General features: G+C 44.4%; 1 protein-coding gene across 49 annotated transcripts in view; it reads right to left on the bottom strand.

The window, feature by feature from the left end:
• LOC144000334 (uromodulin-like) overlaps positions 1-17,301 on the bottom strand; it is a 205,319-nt gene that overhangs the window by 148,990 nt on the left and 39,028 nt on the right. For 37 of the 49 annotated variants that reach the window (XM_077494080.1, XM_077494127.1, XM_077494079.1 and 34 more), the window contains 11 exons: positions 15,722-15,742; positions 14,998-15,030; positions 11,527-11,547; positions 11,139-11,171; positions 9,728-9,754; positions 8,356-8,388; positions 6,946-6,978; positions 5,384-5,416; positions 3,840-3,872; positions 2,290-2,322; positions 746-778 (listed from right to left, as the gene is read on the bottom strand). In XM_077494080.1, the coding sequence (XP_077350206.1) occupies positions 746-778; positions 2,290-2,322; positions 3,840-3,872; positions 5,384-5,416; positions 6,946-6,978; positions 8,356-8,388; positions 9,728-9,754; positions 11,139-11,171; positions 11,527-11,547; positions 14,998-15,030; positions 15,722-15,742 (333 nt within the window). The remainder of the gene's footprint in view (positions 1-745; positions 779-2,289; positions 2,323-3,839; positions 3,873-5,383; positions 5,417-6,945; positions 6,979-8,355; positions 8,389-9,727; positions 9,755-11,138; positions 11,172-11,526; positions 11,548-14,997; positions 15,031-15,721; positions 15,743-17,301) is intronic. The other 12 variants (XM_077494105.1, XM_077494119.1, XM_077494091.1 and 9 more) reach the window with 9 other exon arrangements.

The following is a 17,301-nucleotide window of genomic DNA, read 5'->3' as shown; positions in this document are numbered from 1 at the left end:
GCTCCAAGTACGGCCGAAGCGGCCGAAAGGCTCTGAGTACAGCCGAGGTGGCCGAAAAACCGCCGAGAAGTGGCGGGAGCGGGCAAAAGCCTCCGAGTACGGTCGAGGCGGCCGAAAGGCTCCAAGTACGGCCGAATCGGCCGAAAGGCTCTGAGTACAGCCGAGGTGGCCGAAAAACCGCCGAGAAGCGGCGGGAGCGGGCAAAAGCCTCCGAGTATGGTCGAGGCGGCCGTAAGCCTCCGAATACGGCCGAGGCGGCCGAAAGCCGCCAGGTACGGCCGAGATGGCCAAAAGCCACCGAGAACTTACGGGCGCCGCCGATATACAAAGGACATCTCGGTGGCGCCATTTTTAAAAACAAAATCTGAGGGGACGAGGCTGCAAAGATGGACAAACTGCATGACGGGCAGGCTGCAATGACAGGGCTGCAATGACAAGGCTGCAATGATGGACAGGCTGCATGACAAGGCTAAAAATGACACTGACAAGGCTTCAGATGGACACTGATAAGGTTGCATTGATGGGCATTTAAATGTAAGTTTTTTTTCCTTAAATTTCCCTCCTAAAAATTTTTTTCCTTAAAATTCCCTCCTAAACTTGGGGTGCATGTTATACGCCGATAAATACGGTAATGTAAAACAAGAGCAGCCAATCAATGATGCAAGCATCACATTATAATTTACAAGTATAAAATGATCCACGGGACTTCCACCATTGTGATCTGATAGAAGAATAAAACACTTACGAGGAGTGGTGATGGTGGTGGTGGGAAACGGACCTGGAAAATAAAAGAAAAATGATAAAATGAGTATATATTATTAGACACGTTGAGATGATTCATTGTTACTTGTATGTCCGGTTTGTATGTCTGAAATTTGGGGCTGGGAATTTGGGGTTGAAGCAAATGTGATATTCACTGTAGGTCCTCATAGTCCCCCAACTTTACCTATTCCTAACAATTATAATTCATCTGTCCCTTCCCTGGCCATTACATGTAGCCCACCTCTATAGTTTAACCCTTAACACTTAAAATTCTTCCTGGAGCTCAGGGCGTGTTCCTTCCTAAGTCTTGTTGGCTCATATGTCTGAAGGGCAGTTTTATCAGCTAATTGGCAGGAGCAGGGAAGAGTTGGTTCAAGTGTTCAATTCCAGGGTCTTGTAGACACTGGCCTATTGAAGCAACCTAGGGTTGGTGGGTTTCATGAGGTCTCTGCAAGCTATGTGAGTCTTCATACAGGTATAGAACACAAGTTCCTCTACAATATTCACTTTGGGAAATGTCTCCAGATGTGTATTGAAGGACATAAAAGAACAAAAGTGTAGAGAACTTTGGTTGATTTACTCCTCACTATATATATCGCATATATATCGCGGGTGTGTGTTATACTCCGATCCGCCGCGATTCCCTTGCGATTTTTGGGCTCTGGTCGGCTTTAAGCTGCCTTTGGCCCTTCTCTGCGGTTTTTGGCCGCCTCGGCCGTACTCGGAGCCTTTTGGCCCTTCTTGGCAGTTTTCAAGAGTGGCCGAAAGGCTCCAAGTACGGCCGAAGCGGCCGAAAGGCTCTGAGTACAGCCGAGGTGGCCGAAAAACCACAGAGAAGCGGCGAGAGCGGGCAAAAGCCCCCGAGTACGGTCGAGGAGGCCGAAAGGCTCCAAGTACGGCTGAATCGTCCGAAAGGCTCTGAGTACAGCCGAGGTGGCCGAAAAACCGCCGAGAAGCAGCGAGAGCGGACGAAAGCCTCTGAGTACGGTCGAGGTGGCCGAAAGCCCCCGAGTACGGCCGAGGCGGCCGAAAGCCGCCAGGTAAGGCCGAGGTGGCCAAAAGCCACCGAGAACTTAAGGGCGCCGCCGATATACAAAGGACATCTCGGTGGCGCCATTTTTAAAAACAAAATCTGAGGGGACAAGGCTGCAAAGATGGACAAACTGCATGACGGGCAGGCTGCAATGACAGGGCTGCAATGACAAGGCTGCAATGACAAGGCTGCAATGATGGACAGGCTGCATGACAAGGCTAAAAATGACACTGACAAGGCTTCAGATGGACACTGATAAGGTTGCATTGATGGGCATTTAAATGTTAGTTTTTTTTCCTTAAATTTCCCTCCTAAAAAATTTTTTCCTTAAAATTCCCTCCTAAACTTGGGGTGCATGTTATACGCCGATAAATACGGTAATGTAAAACAAGAGCAGCCAATCAATGATGCAAGCATCACATTATAATTTACAAGTATAAAATGATCCACGGGACTTCCACCATTGTGATCTGATAGAAGAATAAAACACTTACGAGGAGTGGTGATGGTGGTGGTAGGAAACGGACCTGGAAAATAAAATAAAAATGATAAAATGAGTATATATTATTAGACACGTTGAGATGATTCATTGTTACTTGTGTGTCCGGTTTGTATGTCTGAAATTTGGGGCTGGGAATTTGGGGTTGAAGCAAATGTGATATTCACTGTAGGTCCTCATAGTCCCCCAACTTTACCTATTCCTAACAATTATAATTCATCTGTCCCTTCCCTGGCCATTACACATAACCCACCTCTATAGTTTAACCCTTAACACTTAAAATTCTTCCTGGAGCTCAGGGCGTGTTCCTTCCTAAGTCTTGTTGGCTCATATGTCTAAAGGGCAGTTTTATCAGCTAATTGGCAGGAGCAGGGAAGAGTTGGCTCAAGTGTTCAACTCCAGGGTCTTGTAGACACTGGCCTATTATAGCAACCTTGGGTTGGTGGGTTTCATGAGGTCTCTGCAAGATATGTGAGTATTCATACAGGTATAGAACACAAGTTCCTCTACAATATTCACTTTGGGAAATGTCTCCAGATGTGTATTGAAGGACAAAAAAGAACAAAAGTGTAGAGAACTTTGGTTGATTTACTCCTCACTATATATATACCGTATTCATCGGCGTATAACATAGAAAATCGCGGGTGCGTGTTATACGCCGATCCGCCGCGATTCCCTTGCGATTTTTGGGCTCTGGGCGGCTTTAAGCCGCCTTCAGCCCTTCTCTGCGGTTTTTGGCCGCCTCGGCCGTACTCGGAGCCTTTTGGCCCTTCTCTGCGGTTTTCAAGAGCGGCCGAAAGGCTCCAAGTACGGCCGAAGCGGCCGAAAGGCTCTGAGTACAGCCGAGGTGGCCGAAAAACCGCCGAGAAGCGGCGGGAGCGGGCAAAAGCCTCCGAGTACGGTCGAGGCGGCCGAAAGGCTCCAAGTACGGCCGAATCGGCCGAAAGGCTCTGAGTACAGCCGAGGTGGCCGAAAAACCGCCGAGAAGCGGCGGGAGCGGGCAAAAGCCTCCGAGTATGGTCGAGGCGGCCGTAAGCCTCCGAATACGGCCGAGGCGGCCGAAAGCCGCCAGGTACGGCCGAGATGGCCAAAAGCCACCGAGAACTTACGGGCGCCGCCGATATACAAAGGACATCTCGGTGGCGCCATTTTTAAAAACAAAATCTGAGGGGACGAGGCTGCAAAGATGGACAAACTGCATGACGGGCAGGCTGCAATGACAGGGCTGCAATGACAAGGCTGCAATGATGGACAGGCTGCATGACAAGGCTAAAAATGACACTGACAAGGCTTCAGATGGACACTGATAAGGTTGCATTGATGGGCATTTAAATGTAAGTTTTTTTTCCTTAAATTTCCCTCCTAAAAATTTTTTTCCTTAAAATTCCCTCCTAAACTTGGGGTGCATGTTATACGCCGATAAATACGGTAATGTAAAACAAGAGCAGCCAATCAATGATGCAAGCATCACATTATAATTTACAAGTATAAAATGATCCACGGGACTTCCACCATTGTGATCTGATAGAAGAATAAAACACTTACGAGGAGTGGTGATGGTGGTGGTGGGAAACGGACCTGGAAAATAAAAGAAAAATGATAAAATGAGTATATATTATTAGACACGTTGAGATGATTCATTGTTACTTGTATGTCCGGTTTGTATGTCTGAAATTTGGGGCTGGGAATTTGGGGTTGAAGCAAATGTGATATTCACTGTAGGTCCTCATAGTCCCCCAACTTTACCTATTCCTAACAATTATAATTCATCTGTCCCTTCCCTGGCCATTACACATAACCCACCTCTATAGTTTAACCCTTAACACTTAAAATTCTTCCTGGAGCTCAGGGCGTGTTCCTTCCTAAGTCTTGTTGGCTCATATGTCTGAAGGGCAGTTTTATCAGCTAATTGGCAGGAGCAGGGAAGAGTTGGTTCAAGTGTTCAACTCCAGGGTCTTGTAGACACTGGCCTATTGAAGCAACCTAGGGTTGGTGGGTTTCATGAGGTCTCTGCAAGTTATGTGAGTCTTCATACAGGTATAGAACACAAGTTTCTCTACAATATTCACTTTGGGAAATGTCTCCAGATGTGTATTGAAGGACATAAAAGAACAAAAGTGTAGAGAACTTTGGTTGATTTACTCCTCACTATATATATCGCATATATATCGCGGGTGTGTGTTATACTCTGATCCGCCGCGATTCCCTTGCGATTTTTGGGCTCTGGGCGGCTTTAAGCTGCCTTTGGCCCTTCTCTGCGGTTTTTGGCCGCCTCGGCCGTACTCGGAGCCTTTTGGCCCTTCTTGGCAGTTTTCAAGAGTGGCCGAAAGGCTCTGAGTACGGCCGAAGCGGCCGAAAGGCTCTGAGTATAGCCGAGGTGGCCGAAAAACCACCGAGAAGCGGCGAGAGCGGGCGAAAGCCTCTGAGTACGGTCGAGGCGGCCGAAAGGCTCCAAGTACGGCCGAATCGTCCGAAAGGCTCTGAGTACAGCCGAGGTGGCCGAAAAACCGCCGAGAAGCAGCGAGAGCGGACGAAAGCCTCTGAGTACGGTCGAGGTGGCCGAAAGCCCCCGAGTACGGCCGAGGCGGCCGAAAGCCGACAGGTAAGGCCGAGGTGGCCAAAAGCCACCGAGAACTTAAGGGCGCCGCCGATATACAAAGGACATATCGGTGGCGCCATTTTTAAAAACAAAATCTTAGGGGACAAGGCTGCAAAGATGGACAAACTGCATGACGGGCAGGCTGCAATGACAGGGCTGCAATGACAAGGCTGCAATGACAAGGCTGCAATGATGGACAGGCTGCATGACAAGGCTAAAAATGACACTGACAAGGCTTCAGATGGACACTGATAAGGTTGCATTGATGGGCATTTAAATGTAAGTTTTTTTTCCTTAAATTTCCCTCCTAAAAAATTTTTTCCTTAAAATTCCCTCCTAAACTTGGGGTGCATGTTATACGCCGATAAATACGATAATGTAAAACAAGAGCAGCCAATCAATGATGCAAGCATCACATTATAATTTACAAGTATAAAATGATCCACGGGACTTCCACCATTGTGATCTGATAGAAGAATAAAACACTTACGAGGAGTGGTGATGGTGGTAGTAGGAAACGGACCTGGAAAATAAAATAAAAATGATAAAATGAGTATATTTTATTAGACACGTTGATGATTCATTGTTACTTGTATGTCCGGTTTGTATGTCTGAAATTTGGGGCTGGGAATTTGGGGTTGAAGCAAATGTGATATTCACTGTAGGTCCTCATAGTCCCCCAACTTTACCTATTCCTAACAATTATAATTCATCTGTCCCTTCCCTGGCCATTACATGTAGCCCACCTCTATAGTTTAGCCCTTAACACTTAAAATTCTTCCTGGAGCTCAGGGCGTGTTCCTTCCTAAGTCTTGTTGGCTCATATGTCTGAAGGGCAGTTTTATCAGCTAATTGGCAGGAGCAGGGAAGAGTTGGTTCAAGTGTTCAACTCCAGGGTCTTGTAGACACTGGCCTATTATAGCAATCTAGGGTTGGTGGGTTTCATGAGGTCTCTGCAAGTTATGTGAGTCTTCATACAGTTATAGAACACAAGTTCCTCTACAATATTCTCTTTGGGAAATGTCTCCAGATGTGTATTGAAGGACAAAAAAGAACAAAAGTGTAGAGAACTTTGGTTGATTTACTCCTCACTATATAAATACCGTATTTATCGGTGTATAACATAGAAAATCGCGGGTGCGTGTTATACGCCGATCCGCCGCGATTCCCTTGCGATTTTTGGGCTCTGGGCGGCTTTAAGCCGCCTTCGGCCCTTCTCTGCGGTTTTTGGCCGCCTCGGCCATACTCGGAGCCTTTTGGCCCTTCTCGGCGATTTTCAAGAGCGGCCAAAAGGCTCCAAGTACGGCCGAAGCAGCCGAAAGGCTCTGAGTACAGCCGAGGTGGCCGAAAAACCGCCGAGAAGCGCCGAGAGCAGGCGAAAGCCTCCGAGTACGGTCGATGCGGCCGAAAGGCTCCAAGTACAGCCGAATCGGCCGACAGGCTCTGAGTACAGCCAAGGTGGGCGAAAAACCACCGAGAAGCGGCAAGAGCGGGCGAAAGCCTCCGAGTACGGTCGAGGCGGCCGAAAGCCTCCGAGTACGGCCGAGGCGGCCGAAAGCCGCCAGGTACGGCCGAGGTGGCCAAAAGCCACCGAGAACTTACGGGCGCCGCCGATATACAAAGGACATCTCGGTGGCGCAATTTTTAAAAACAAAATCTTAGGGGACAAGGCTACAAAGATGGACAAACTGCATGACGGGCAGGCTGCAATGACAGGGCTGCAATGACAAGGCTGCAATGACAAGGCTGCAATGACGGACAGGCTGCATGACAAGGCTAAAAATGACACTGACAAGGCTTCAGATGGACACTGATAAGGTTGCATTGATGAGCATTTAAATGTAAGTTTTTTTTCCTTAAATTTCCCTCCTAAAAAATTTTTTCCTTAAAATTCCCTCCTAAACTTGGGGTGCATGTTATACGCCGATAAATACGGTAATGTAAAACAAGAGCAGCCAATCAATGATGCAAGCATCACATTATAATTTACAAGTATAAAATGATCCACGGGACTTCCACCATTGTGATCTGATAGAAGAATAAAACACTTACGAGGAGTGGTGATGGTGGTGGTAGGAAACGGACCTGGAAAATAAAATAAAAATGATAAAATGAGTATATTTTATTAGACACGTTGATGATTCATTGTTACTTGTATGTCCGGTTTGTATGTCTGAAATTTGGGGCTGGGAATTTGGGGTTGAAGCAAATGTGATATTCACTGTAGGTCCTCATAGTCCCCCAACTTTACCTATTCCTAACAATTATAATTCACCTGTCCCTTCTCTGGCCATTACATGTAGCCCACCTCTATAGTTTAACCCTTAACACTTAAAATTCTTCCTGGAGCTCAGGGCGTGTTCCTTCCTAAGTCTTGTTGGCTCATATGTCTGAAGGGCAGTTTTATCAGCTAATTGGCAGGAGCAGGGAAGAGTTGGTTCAAGTGTTCAACTCCAGGGTCTTGTAGACACTGGCCTATTATAGCAACCTAGGGTTGGTGGGTTTCATGAGGTGTCTGCAAGATATGTGAGTCTTCATACAGGTATAGAACACAAGTTCCTCTACAATATTCTCTTTGGGAAATGTCTCCACATGTGTATTGAAGGACAAAAAAGAACAAAAGTGTAGAGAACTTTGGTTGATTTACTCCTCACTATATAAATACCGTATTTATCGGTGTATAACATAGAAAATCGCCGGTGCGTGTTATACGCCGATCCGCCGCGATTCCCTTGCGATTTTTGGGCTCTGGGCGGCTTTAAGCCGCCTTCGGCCCTTCTCTGCGGTTTTTGGCCGCCTCGGCCATACTCGGAGCCTTTTGGCCCTTCTCGGCGATTTTCAAGAGCCGCCAAAAGGCTCCAAGTACAGCCGAAGCGGTCGAAAGGCTCTGAGTACAGCCGAGGTGGCTGAAAAACCGCCAAAAAGCGGCGAGAGCGGCCGAAAGCCTCCGAGTACGGTCGAGGTGGCCAAAAGCCACCGGGAACTTACAGGGGCCGCCGATATACAAAGGACATCTCAGTGGCGCCATTTTTAAAAACAAAAGCTGAGGGGACAAGGCTGCAATGATGGACAAACTGCATGACGGGCAGGCTGCAATGACAGGGCTGCAATGACAAGGCTGCAATGACGGACAGGTTGCAGGCTGCAATGACAAGGCTGCAATGACGGACAGGCTGCATGACAAGGCTAAAAATGACCCTGACAAGGCTTCAGATTGACACTGATAATGTTGCATTGATGGGCATTTAAATGTAAGTTTTTTTTCCTTAAATTTCCCTCCTAAAAAATTTTTTCCTTAAAATTCCCTCCTAAACTTAGGGTGCGTGTTATACGCCGATAAATACGGTAATGTAAAACAAGAGCAGCCAATCAATGATACAAGCATCACATTATAATTTACAAGTATAAAATGATCCACGGGACTTCCACCATTGTGATCTGATAGAAGAATAAAACACTTACGAGGAGTGGTGATGGTGGTGGTAGGAAACGGACCTGGAAAATAAAATAAAAATGATAAAATGAGTATATATTATTAGACACGTTGAGATGATTCATTGTTACTTGTATGTCCGGTTTGTATGTCTGAAATTTGGGGCTGGGAATTTGGGGTTGAAGCAAATGTGATATTCACTGTAGGTCCTCATAGTCCCCCAACTTTACCTATTCCTAACAATTATAATTCATCTGTCCCTTCCCTGGCCATTACACATAACCCACCTCTATAGTTTAACCCTTAACACTTAAAATTCTTCCTGGAGCTCAGGGCGTGTTCCTTCCTAAGTCTTGTTGGCTCATATGTCTGAAGGGCAGTTTTATCAGCTAATTGGCAGGAGCAGGGAAGAGTTGGCTCAAGTGTTCAACTCCAGGGTCTTGTAGACACTGGCCTATTATAGCAACCTTGGGTTGGTGGGTTTCATGAGGTCTCTGCAAGTTATGTGAGTCTTCATACAGGTATAGAACACACGTTCCTCTACAATATTCTCTTTGGGAAACGTCTCCAGATGTGTATTGAAGGACAAAAAAGAACAAAAGTGTAGAGAACTTTGCTTGATTTATTCCTCACTATATATATACCATATTTATCGGAGTATAACATAGAAAATCGCGGGTGCGTGTGATACGCCGATCCGCCGCGATTCCCTTGCGATTTTTGGGCTCTGGGCGGCTTTAAGCCGCCTTCGGCCCTTCTCTGCGGTTTTTGGCCGCCTCGGCCATACTCGGAGCCTTTTGGCCCTTCTCGGCGATTTTCAAGAGCGGCCAAAAGGCTCCAAGTACAGCCGAAGCGGTCGAAAGGCTCTGAGTACAGCCGAGGTGGCTGAAAAACCGCCAAAAAGCGGCGAGAGCGGCCGAAAGCCTCCGAGTACGGTCGAGGCGGCCGAAAGCCACCGGGAACTTACGGGGGCCGCCGATATACAAAGGACATCTCAGTGGCGCCATTTTTAAAAACAAAAGCTGAGGGGACAAGGCTGCAATGACAGGGCTGCAATGACAAGGCTGCAATGACGGACAGGTTGCAATGACAAGGCTGCAATGACGGACAGGCTGCATGACAAGGATAAAAATGACCCTGACAAGGCTTCAGATTGACACTGATAATGTTGCATTGATGGGCATTTAAATGTAAGTTTTTTTTCCTTAAATTTCCCTCCTAAAAATTTTTTTCCTTAAAATTCCCTCCTAAACTTAGGGTGCGTGTTATACGCCGATAAATACGGTAATGTAAAACAAGAGCAGCCAATCAATGATACAAGCATCACATTATAATTTACAAGTATAAAATGATCCACGGGACTTCCACCATTGTGATCTGATAGAAGAATAAAACACTTACGAGGAGTGGTGATGGTAGGAAACGGACCTGGAAAATAAAATAAAAATGATAAAATGAGTATATATTATTAGACACGTTGAGATGATTCATTGTTACTTGTATGTCCGGTTTGTATGTCTGAAATTTGGGGCTGGGAATTTGGGGTTGAAGCAAATGTGATATTCACTGTAGGTCCTCATAGTCCCCCAACTTTACCGATTCCTAACAATTATAATTCATCTGTCCCTTCCCTGGCCATTACACATAACCCACCTCTATAGTTTAACCCTTAACACTTAAAATTCTTCCTGGAGCTCAGGGCGTGTTCCTTCCTAAGTCTTGTTGGCTCATATGTCTGAAGGGCAGTTTTATCAGCTAATTGGCAGGAGCAGGGAAGAGTTGGCTCAAGTGTTCAACTCCAGGGTCTTGTAGACATTGGCCTATTATAGCAACCTAGGGTTGGTGGGTTTCATGAGGTCTCTGCAAGTTATGTGAATCTTCATACAGGTATAGAACACAAGTTCCTCTACAATATTCTCTTTGGGAAACGTCTCCAGATGTGTATTGAAGGACAAAAAAGAACAAAAGTGTAGAGAACTTTGCTTGATTTACTCCTCACTATATATATACCATATTTATCGGAGTATAACATAGAAAATCGCGGGTGCGTGTGATACGCCGATCCGCCGCGATTCCCTTGCGATTTTTGGGCTCTGGGAGGCTTTAAGCCGCCTTTGGCCCTTCTCTGCGGTTTTTGTCCGCCTCGGCCGTACTCGGAGCCTTTCGGCCCTTCTCGGCGGTTTTCGAGAGTGGCCAAAAGGCTCCAAGTACGGCCGAAGCGGCCGAAAGGCTCCGAGTACAGCCGAGGCGGCCGAAAAATAATCGAGAAGCAGCGAGAGCGGCCGAAAGCCTCCGAGTACAGCCGAGGTGGCCGAAAGCCGCCAAGTACAGCCGAGGCGGCCAAAAGCCGCCGAGAACTTATGGGCACCGCCAATATACGAAGGACATCTCGGTGGCGCCATTTTTAAAAACAAAAGCTGAGGGGACAAGGCTACAATGATGGACAAACTGCATGACGGGCAGGCTGCAATGACAGGGCTGCAATGACAAGGCAGCAAAGACAAGGCTGCAATGACGGACAGGCTGCATGACAAGGCTAAAAATGACACTGACAAGGCTTCAGATTGACACTGATAAGGTTGCATTGATGGGCATTTAAATTTAAGTTTTTTTTCCTTAAATTTCCCTCCTAAAAAATGTTTTCCTTAAAATTCCCTCCTAAACTTGGGGTGCGTGTTATACGCCGATAAATACGGTAATGTAAAACAAGAGCAGCCAATCAATGATACAAGCATCACATTATAATTTACAAGTATAAAATGATCCACGGGACTTCCACCATTGTGATCTGATAGAAGAATAAAACACTTACGAGGAGTGGTGATGGTGGTGGTAGGAAACGGACCTGGAAAATAAAATAAAAATGATAAAATGAGTATATATTATTATACACGTTGATGATTCATTGTTATTTCTATGTCCGGTTTGTCTGAAATTTGGGGCTGGTATGTGAGTCTTCATACAGGTATAGAACACAAGTTCCTCTACAATATTCTCTTTAGGAAACTTCTCTAGATGTGTGTTGAGGGACAAAAAAAGAACAAAAGTGTACGGAATGTTGGATGGATTACTCATTACTATATATAATGTACAACAAGAACAACCAATCAATGATATGATCATCACATTATTTTGTACAAGCATAAAATAATCCACAGAACTTCCACCATTGTGATTTACTATAAGAATAAAACACTTACGAGTGGTGATGGAAAACGGGCCTAGAAAATAAAATAAAAATTATAAAATGAATGGACATCATTAGACACATTGAAATGGTTCATTGTCACTTGTATGTCTTTTTTGGATGTCTGAAATGTGGGCTTAGGAACTTGGGATTAAAGCAAATGTGATATTCACTGTAGGTCCCATGTTCCCCTAACTCCGCCCATCCCTGACAATTATCATTCATCTATCCCTTCCCTGGCCACATGGCAGTATTCAGACACCCATACCCCTTTTATGGCCAATTACTTGCATATTAGCCTTCAAAATGGGGACTTTTTGATTTTTACTGTTTGGCTCCCATAGATTTCAATGGGGTTAGCTGTTTGGATTAGAACATTTCCTCTGATTGGGAGTTCTGCTGCAAATCGAACAGGGGGGTATTCAGCCCATCTCTAGTTATTATGTGTTGGTATGCAGCACATTATGTGAAACTTACCTTAAAATGAAGCCCTCCAGCGGCGCGCTGTCCCGGCTGACAGGGTTTTTCCATCTTCATCAGGTTTTCCTTCCAGGTTTTTGGGCTCTGGTCCTTGGAATGGACTGAATGTGCAAGGGTGTCACTGTTCACGACATAGGGCTCTGAAGGAATGGCATGGGTACAGTGGGGATCGAAAGTTCGGGCACCCCTGGTAAAAATGTGTATTAATATGCATAACGAAGCCAAGGAAAGATGGAAAAATCTCCAAATGGCATCAAATTACAGATTAGACATTCTTATAATATGTCAAAAAAGTTAGATTTTATTTCCATCATTTACACTTTCAAAATTTACAGAAAACAAAAAAATGGCGTCTGCAAAAGTTTGGGCACCCTGCAGAATTAATATCTTGTACTGCCCCCTTTGGCAAGTATCACAGCTTGTAAACGCTTTTTGTAGCCAGCCAAGAGTCTTTCAATTCTTGTTTGAGGTATCTTTGCCCATTCTTCCTTACAAAAGTGTTCCAGTTATTTGAGATTTCTGGGCTGTCTGTCATGCACTGCTCTTTTAAGGTCTATCCATAGATTTTCAATAATGTTGAGGTCAGGAGATTGTGAAGGCCATGGCAAAACCTTCAGTTTACGCCTCTTGATGTAATCCCCCGTGGACTTTGAGATGTGTTTAGGATCATTATCCATTTGTAGAAGCCATCCTCTCTTTAACTTCATCTTTTTCACAGATGGCATCAAGTTACCATCCAAAATTTGCTGAAATTTTATTCAATCCATTTTTCCTTCTACTCGAGAAATGTTCCCTGTGCCACTGGCTGCAATACAACCCCAAAGCATGATTGATCCACCCCCATGCTTAACAGTTGGACAGAGGTTCTTTTCATTAAATTCTGTGCCCTTTCTTCTCCAAACGTACTTCTGCTCATTCCGACCAAAAAGTTATATTTTAACCTCATCGGTCCACAGAACTTGTTTCCAAAATGCCTCAGGCTTGTCTATATGTTCATTTGCAAAGTTCAAACGCTGATTTTTGTGGTGAGGATGTGGAAGAGGTTTTCTTCTGATGACTCTTCCATGAAGACCATATTTGTACAAGTATCTCTTTATAGTGGAATAGTGTACCACAACTCCAGTGTCTGCCAGATCTTTCTGGACGGATCGTACAGTCAAACGTGGGTTTTGAATTGCTTTTCTCACAATTCTGCAAGCTGTTCTGTCTGATATTTTTCTTGGTCTTCCAGATCTTGCTTTAACTTCCACTGTTCCTGATGACTGCCATTTCTTAATTACATTCCGAACAGAGGATATTGACATCTGAAAACGCTTTGCTATCTTCTTATAGCCTTCTCCAGCTTTGTGAGCGTCAATTATTTTCAGTTTTCTAGACAACTGCTTAGAAGAACCCATGGTGCTGATTGTTGGGGCAAGGTCAGATGAGTCTGGCCATTTAAAACCTTTGAGATTGACATCACCTGGTCTTCCCAGACGATGATTGAGAACAATCCATGACACTGGCAGGTCTCAGCTTTGCAAAGAGGGCAGTTCATGCTATAAATTCTGCAGGGTGCCCAAACTTTTGCAGATGCCATTTTTTTGTTTTCTGTAATTTTGAAAGTGTAAATGATGGAAATAAAATCTAACTATTGTTGACATATTATAAGAATGTCTAATCTGTAATTTGATGCCATTTGGAGATTTTCCCATCTTTCCTTGGCTTCGTTATGCACATTAAGGCCGCGTACACACGGGCGGATTGTCCACCCAACTTAGTTCGTCAGACAGTCTGACAGACAGTCTGTCCAACTTTTGAATGAACGGACTTGACCACACACGATGAACGAACAGTCCGCTGAAAACTTGTGCGATGACGTGTACAGCACGTACGACGGGACTAGAAATTCGACGTCCAATACACTGCAATGCAACCTTCGCCGTCGAAATCCTTTCTGAGCATGCGCCGTACTTAGTCCGTCCAACTTGCCTACTCACGAGCGGACTGTCCGCTGAAACCAAGTTTGGACGGACAAAACTACGGAAATTCCGTAAGACTTTGTTCGTCAGACAGTCCGCTGAAAAAGTCAGCTGAAGCCCACACACGAGCGGATTGTCCGCTGAAACACGGTTCAGCGGACTAAGTTGGGCGGACAATCCTCTCGTGTGTACGCGGCCTTATACACATTTTTATCTGGGGTGCCCAAACTTTCGATCCCCACTGTATGCCATTCCTTCAGAGCCCAGGCACTGGTAACGTTACCGGGCCTTCACAAGAGATATTTACTGTACCTATAGGCAAGCCTTATTATATTCTTACCTATAGGTAAAAAAAAAATCCAAGGGAATTTACTCCCGATTTAACACTGAAACTTCATCCCTGACCTTATCCCAAAAGTAACCCTTTACTTTGAACTTACCCCAATGCTTAACTCCAACACTTAACTCTTCACCTAAATTTAAGGAATAACTCTAGTCCCTCATGGTCCCCAACTTTAATCCACTCCTAACATTTATCATTCACCTGTCCATTCCCTGACCATAACACTTTGCCAACTTCTAATGTTTAACCCTTAACACTGAAACTTCTTCCTGATTCTCAGGGCTGTTCCTTCTTGAATCCTTCTAGGTCATATCTCTGAAGGGCAGTTTCATCAGCTAATTGGCAGGAGCAGGGAAGAGTTGGCCCAAGTGTTCAACTTCAGGGTCTTGTAGACACTGGCCTATTATAGCAAACAAGGGTTGGGAATTTCATGAGGTCTCTGCAAGGTATTTTAGTCTTCATTAAGGCATAGAACACGCTTTCCTCTAGATTATTTGCTTTAGGAAACGTCTCCAGATGTGTATTGAGGGACAAAAAAGAACAAAAGTGTTCAGAATTTTGGCTGGTTTACTCCTCACGATAGATAATGTCAAACAAGTGCAGCCAATCAATAATAAGGGAATCACATTATAATGTACAAGTATAAAATAATCCACAGGACTTCCACCATTGTGATCTGATAGAAGAATAAAACACTTACGAGGAGTGGTGATGGTGATGGTGGGAAATGGACCTGGAAAATAAAATAAAAATGATAAAATGAGTATATATTATTAGACACGTTGATGATTCATTGTTACTTGTATGTCCGGTTTGTATGTCTGAAATTTGGGGCTGGGAATTTGGGGTTGAAGCAAATGTGATACTCACTATAGGTCCTCATAGTCCCCCAACTTTACCTATTCCTAACAATCATCATTCATCTGTCCCTTCCCTGGCCATTACATGTAGCCCACCTCTAAAGTTTAACCCTCAACACTTAAAAATTTCCCCGGAGCTCAGGGCCCTTCCTTCCTAAATCTTGTTGGCTCATATGTCTGAAGGGCAGTTTTATCAACTAATTGGCAGGAGCAGGGAAGAGTTGGCTCAAGTGTTCAACTCCAGGGTCTTGTAGACACCGGCCTATTATAGCAACCTAGGGTTGGTGGGTTTCATGAGGTCTCTGCAAGTTATGTGAGTCTTCATAAAGGTATAGAACACAAGTTCCTCTACAATATTCTCTTTAGGAAACTTCTCTAGATGTGTATTGAGGGACAGAAAAAGAACAAAAGTGTACGGAATGTTGGATGGATTACTCATTACTATATATAATGTACAACAAGAACAACCAATCAATGATATGATCATCACATTATTTTGTACAAGCATAAAATAATGCACAGGACTTCCACCATTGTGATCTGATAGAAGAATAAAACACTTACGAGTGGTTATGGAAAACGGACCTAGAAAATAAAATAAAAATTATAAAATGAATGGACATCATTAGACACATTGAAATGGTTCATTATTACTTGTATGTTTGGTTTGGATGTCTGAAATGTGGGCTTAGTAACTTGGGATTGAAGCAAATGTGATATTCACTGTAGGTCCCATGTTCCCCTAACTCTAGCCCATCCCTGACAATTATCATTCATCTATCCCTTCCCTGGCCACATGGCAGTATTCAGACACTCATACCACTTTTATGGGCAATTACTTGCATATAAGCCTTTCAAAGGGGGACTTTTTGATTTTGACTGTTTGGCTGCCATAGATTTCAATGGGGTTCGCTGTTTGGATTAGAACATTTCCTCTGATTGGGAGTTCTGCTGCAAATCGAACAGGGGGGTGTTCAGCCCATCTCTAGTTATTATGTGTTGGTATGCAGCACATTATGTGAAACTTACCTTAAAATGAAGCCCTCCAGCGGCGCGCTGACCCGGCTGACAGGGTTTTTCCATCTTCACCAGGTTTTCCTTCCAGGTTTTCGGGCTCTGGTCTTTGGAATGGACTGTATGTGCAAGGGTGTCGCTGTTCACGACATAGGGCTCTGAAGGAATGGCATGGGTATGCCATTCCTTCAGAGCCCAGGCGCTGGTAACGTTATCGGGCCTTCACAAGAGATATTTACTGTACCTATAGGCAAGCCTTATTATATTCTTACCTATAGGTAAAAAAAAAAAGCCAAGGGAATTTACTCCCACTTTAACACTGAAACTTCATCCCTGACCTTATCCCGAAAGTAACCCTTTACTTTGAACTTACCCCAATGCTTAACTCCGACACTTAACTCTTCACCTAAATTTAAGCAATAACTCTAGTCCCTCATGGTCCCCAACTTTAATCCACCCCTAACATTTATCATTCGTAAAACAAAACAAGATAAAGTTGGCGCACAAATGAATGGTCTCTTTAAGAGCGTTTGACTATCTCGTGGGATGTTTGTTTATTTAAATAAATGTCCTGTAGATGGTCTCAATGTGCGGCTGTTAACCCATTATGGACTTGGCAAAAAATGGATGCAGCAGAAAAAACGATCAAAAACAGCGCATCAAAGGGACTAGTAGATTGATGTGAAAAAGACTTTAAAATGTCATTTATTAAATGTAAAAAATAAACACAGACATCTGATCCCTGCAGGATCTCAAACACATAAAAAACACCAATCATAAAACGGACAGATGTTTGATAATGAAAAGCTCCTCAGATCTCTCAATTATAACTTTGGAAAGGTCAAAACCAACGACCAATGTGCACAGCTTTCGAATGCCTCATCAGCTCTGCAGCCCATTGAACACCTATGAAGTGAGTGTCCCTAGAAACGTTGTTCCATTCGTTTACACTGACTTTTTGGGTTCTTTCAGATGATTGATTGCATTCATTAGGCATTCGAAAGCTGTGCACATTGGTCGTTGGTTTTGACCTTTCCAAAGTTATAATTGAGAGATCTGAGGAGCTTTTCATTATCAAACATCTGTCCGTTTTATGATTGGTGTTTTTTATGTGTTTGAGATCCTGCAGG

Source organism: Lithobates pipiens, unplaced genomic scaffold (genome assembly GCF_037356315.1).
Source record: "Lithobates pipiens isolate NorthernLeopardFrog02 unplaced genomic scaffold, aLitPip1_a1.2 Scaffold_22, whole genome shotgun sequence".
Taxonomy (NCBI): domain Eukaryota; kingdom Metazoa; phylum Chordata; class Amphibia; order Anura; family Ranidae; genus Lithobates; species Lithobates pipiens.
This window is presented reverse-complemented; position numbering and strand designations above follow the sequence as displayed.